At 35.3% G+C, this 5,140-nt stretch overlaps 1 protein-coding gene across 1 annotated transcript; it reads right to left on the reverse strand.

The window, feature by feature from the left end:
- Window positions 1-1,110: 1,110 nt before the first annotated feature.
- LOC112016081 (expansin-A4) lies at window positions 1,111-4,820 on the reverse strand. Its single transcript, XM_024048583.2, has 3 exons — window positions 4,590-4,820; window positions 3,646-3,964; window positions 1,111-1,654 (listed from the first exon to the last, which is right to left on the reverse strand). Exons 1-3 carry the CDS (start codon window positions 4,741-4,743, stop codon window positions 1,345-1,347), a joined length of 783 nt encoding a protein of 260 aa, XP_023904351.1. The 5' UTR covers window positions 4,744-4,820; the 3' UTR covers window positions 1,111-1,344.
- Window positions 4,821-5,140: the final 320 nt, after the last annotated feature.

Here is a 5,140-nt window from a genome sequence, read left to right on the forward strand (position 1 = left end):
CTAAAGTAAAGTAAAAATTTTACTCTCTCTCTCTCTCTCTCTCTCTCTCCTTAGCCAAGAGGCCTAAGACCCATGGCCAAATCTCATGAGAGGGCTACCACTAACAGTGGTGACATGCAGCAATGCCACCCCTTCTCTATCTCTTTTGATTTCATATGTTTATCTAAATCCCTCTCTCTTTTCCTGTTTGTTTGGTTATTGGTTGATTTTGTTAGGGATTGGAGATTTGAGTTTTGGGTTTGAAAGGTGGGATTTTGTGGTGGTGTATGGTTTGATTTTGGCTTGTGGCCATAGGGGCGGTGGTGGTTGGGTTGTGATCATGATAGTGGTTAGGTTTTTGTTTTTTGGTTGAGTTGATTTTAGGCTAGGATTTGTGGTGGTGGCAGGTGGATGGGTTTTAGTTTGTGTGATGGCTAGCGGGTGTGTTTTGATTGGTGGTGGCTAAGTATCTGTTTGATGGAGAGAGAGAGAGAGAAAATAATAAATAAATGAATAATACTTAACTTTGATGTGAAAAATAAGAGATAGAAGGTTAGATGAGTTGTAAAATAGTTATTTAAAACTGATAAAGTAGCTTTTCTGATGACTAAAAGCTAAAACTTTTAGCATCACTGATGTGAATGTTCTAACTCTCATAGGCAATTTCTTTCTTTTGTTTCCTATGCAGTGTAAACATATCCATATCAACAACTTGGAAGCAAAATTGATGGCACAAGTAGCAAAAACTAAAAACTGCCTAACAATAGTAGCACATTGTAGCAAACCAAAATACTTTCCAATTCAAATCTGTAAAAATTACTACTACAAATACACTTCTCGAATAACATTATGATCATCCTATATAATTACTAAATATTATAAGCTGCGGGCTACATTCTTGTGCAACCGCTTCAGCTTTCCCCTACAAAGTTTCTCATTTGTTTTTTGACCATACACAATTACATTACAATTTCACAACCCCATTCACTCACTCACACCCCCCAGGCCCCCACCAAAAAAAAAAAAAAAAAACAAACCCCATCAATTAAAGTCAAATTTCACAACCCCATTCACTCACTCACACCCCCCAGGCCCCCACCAAAAAAAAAAAAAAAAAACAAACCCCATCAATTAAAGTCAAAAATATTTTTTTTAAAAGACTCACTTTTTGTTTTTCCTACCAAAACCATCTCCAATTTCACACTTTCACTTTAGTCCAACACTTATCTCATAACCCAATACCCCAAGTCAAAAAAAAAAACCAATATCTAGAAGCAGGCGCCAACAAGGGTAAGATTGGAAATAGGTTATGGCGGGAATTCTAAAATGTTGACTTTTTTTTTTTTCTTAAAATATAAATTTTCATTAGACCCTAAAATTCTTGCCGGTAAAAGTTTGACCGAATTGCCAATTAGCTGGGACTATGTTCCATGAAGTAGAGGTGCGTCTGTCACTGCCTGTGACCCTGAAGGACAATGACTGACCAACAAAAACTGCGTTTGACTGCCAGTTTTGACCCCAGTTACGACTCATGCTCATCCAACCAGTCTTTGTGCCTTTCACGCTCACGCGCACGATATCTCCTGCACCCGCGACGTTGGAAATCAAAACCAGGTTGAAGTAACGGAAGCCGTTGATTGTGAATCTGATCCCTCCGTGCTTGCGGCATGGCACCCTGCGTAAATAATTGGTAAACTGTCAGGGCATTTCCGTCATTTGATAAAAAAAAGTTTCTTTTGAGTGGAGCAAGGACCGTGATTTATAGTCCTAAAAGTATGGACGGTCCAGATCTTCATGGGATTGATCAAGCACATTAATCAAGGGAAAAGACACGTGGCATGTTTTGGATGGTTATGGCAGACAAGTGCTAAAAAGTGGGCTCCATAGCATGTCAATAAAACGACAACGTATTTGTGTTTTCCTTTTTCTTTTTTCTTTTTTGCTGTCATAGAGATATCGAATCAAATTCGACTATTGTTTTCATCCTTGATATTTATTTTAAAAAATGGGTCAACATCAGCAACTCAGACAAATCATAATTCTTTCTCAAAGGAAAAAGAAAAAAAGAAAAAGAAAAGACAAATCATAATTTTGTGACAAGTTGATGATCGATGTGTCAATAAGTTATTCAAAAGAGTAAATTTTGCACCCCATGACTCTAGCATGTGTCACCATGCATGGTGCATGTCTTTCTTCTTTTTTTTTTTTTTTTTTGGAGAAACCATGGTGCATGTCTTAAGAGCACATGCTTGAAGTTGTATGAGAAAGTAAGGATTAATTAGGTTCAAATATAAATGTGGTCCTCGAGTTCAAGTTCAATTTGGTTTCTCAATTATTGATATCGTAGTTAATAGAAAATTAATTTTACACAAGAGTTTGAAGAAGAAATTAGTAATTTAATTGAAAACTTATTAAAACATATGTTGAAAGTAAAAGTCATAAATTAAAACTCTCTAAAAAAAAAACAAAAGGGGTTAGAAAATGAAATAATCAAACTAGCTTTTCGTATCTTTCGGGTTAGGGACCAAAGAGGTAAGAACAAACCACGAAAGTGACCAAAAACGGTCCAAGGCCCAAATAAGCTAAACAATGCAGATGGAAATAAATTGCTATAGAACAAAGCAAGTGAGCACAATTAGAGAACAAATATGTATATTTGGAAAGATTCTAAATATATGGTAAAGATGAGCGTAAATTTTTTTTGATCTTAGATAAGCGTAAAATCCATGTCATTCTTTACATTATCCAATAAAAAATTATTACATCAATCTTTTACTTAAAACTTAATATATTAATATCAAACCACACTTGATATCACCACGTCAACTTTGTATTTTGAACTTGAAATATGATGTTTATTGAGTTATTATCGTGTGTAATCAGATATATTTATATTTTTGTAATATGATCATTTCAGGCGGTAAATAAGAGGATTTACACACCAAGTGAATTTAATCTCATTTGGAAAACACTTTAGGTATTTTGCTAAATAAGTTTCTGAACAAAAGCTCATCAACAAAGATCTGACAAAAGCAATAAAGATCCTACCAATACCTAACCCTATGGACCATGGAAGCCTGACCCAGATGCCACTATAACATCATCCAACACCATATAGAATTAAAGGGCCAATTCAATTGGCCCTTCTCTTTACTCTTCTAAAGGAAGATGGTAGTTAACACTTTAGTTGGCAGCCTTAAATGAACAGCCTTTTTCACTTTTAAAGACAATTCAACAAAGTGGAACATTTGGGATTAGTTAGGGAAAGCAAAAAAAAAAAAAAAAAAAAAAAAGTGGAACATTTGGGATTAGTTAGGGAAAGCAAAAAAAAAAAAAAAAAAAAAAGACTCGCTAGCCTTGCATGTACTACTACATTAGTACCTAGTGTTCACGGCAATGAATAATACATATATTGGAAGTTATATTACGCTTTTATCCCACATTAATAAGGTTGTTAATGATAGTTAGGCACGAGTTTGCATGATCACATTTTTATGTCATATATGACATAAGAAATAAATTAATTTTTTTAAATATAAAACATTCAACAACTTAATATAAAATAAAATTTTTTACTGCTCAAAGCAATCCCCTCTAGCTTAAATTTTAAAATTCATGTTTTTTGGGCTAGCTTAAAAAAAAATAATAAATAAATAAATAACTAACCGGCGGTAGGAAACAGGGACAATTCCGGCACGGTATTCGGCAATCTTGAGGAACATAGGCATGGCAAGGTCAAAGTGAGGACGAGGTGGGTTACACCACCCACCATTGTCGTTTGGGAGTGCATAGTTTGGTGGGCAAAAGTTAGTGGCTGTAATAAAGATTGATGGGCTTCCTGAGTGGCACCAGTTTGGGTCATTTGCACACTTTATCTCAAAGCACGCACCACAGCTGAGCCCATTGTTGAACAGTGCTGTGCTTAGTGCTGCAGTGCTCACTCCATACCCTTGGCTGTACAGGTTCCCATATCCGCATGCCCCACCTGCAGTACAGAGTCACATTGATAGGTACACACACTTGTTAATTGGATTAAGAAAATTTTACCTCTAAGAATGTATTTTTAATAACATTAATAATGTTGTAATTGAGTTGAGTATGCTGACAGTGACCGGGCCCGTTTGGTAACCTTTTTTTAACTCACATTTTTCATATTTTAAATACACTTACACACTTTTTCACATACTTTTTCACCCACGCATATATCAAAATCACTCAAATAACATTGCTCAAACACTTAACATTTTACAATTTAATACTAATTTTCCAAGTGGGTCCTCAACGTTTCCCTGATAAAGCAGGCAATAATGTATATTTGAGTAATTTCAACGTCGATTTTCTAGTAGTATTATTTGTAAATTAAAAAAAAAAATGCAAGAGCTAAAAAGCAAAATGTGAACTTTGCATGCCCACCCCAGAAACAGAACAAGCCCAAATGTAAGATAAAAATAGTGCTGATTGGTCAAAACAGAGTAGAAAAACAGGGGAATCTGTTTTGTGTTTGCTAGAACATGAAATAATGTAGTGAAAATGGTTCACATTTTGCTCAGAAAGTTGTGATTTTTACAGAATGGAAATGAACGAATAAAGAATGCGGTTAATTAACGTACCCATAGTGCCAGAGGCATCAGATCCTCCATAGAAGGTAGCATGAGCACTTTGCCATGCACCCCCACTGTAAACCCCTGGGATTCTAGCTTCAGCCATCCACATTAATGAGATAAGAGAGACAATGCACACCACATTCACATTCACTACAGCCATTTTTCACTAAAACTACAAAACAAACTGAGAAAGAGAAGAGAGCGTGTGAGAGAGTTTTAGGGGATGAAAGATTATGGGGAGGGTTGTGGCTACTTATGGAGCCTGGGAGATCCTATAGGGGTACTGTTTGTAATTTTGAAAAAACAAAATACCCATTATTTTTTTTTCTTTTGGGTAAACAAAACTCTTTTTTTTTTTTTTTAAATAGCAAATCCATAATAAATTTAATCATGCATGTTCTTCTGCAGTGAACAAAAGAATTTTTGTGTCTTACCAAAAAATAAAATAAAATAAAATAAAAGGTGCTTGTCTTGTGTAATCCCCACTCTCAATCTATCGCACGTATATCATACACTCCAATTGTATTGAGTTTTGTACGGATAAGCTGGGGTCCACC

Source organism: Quercus suber, unplaced genomic scaffold (genome assembly GCF_002906115.3).
Source record: "Quercus suber isolate HL8 unplaced genomic scaffold, Cork oak 2.0 scaffold_203, whole genome shotgun sequence".
Taxonomy (NCBI): domain Eukaryota; kingdom Viridiplantae; phylum Streptophyta; class Magnoliopsida; order Fagales; family Fagaceae; genus Quercus; species Quercus suber.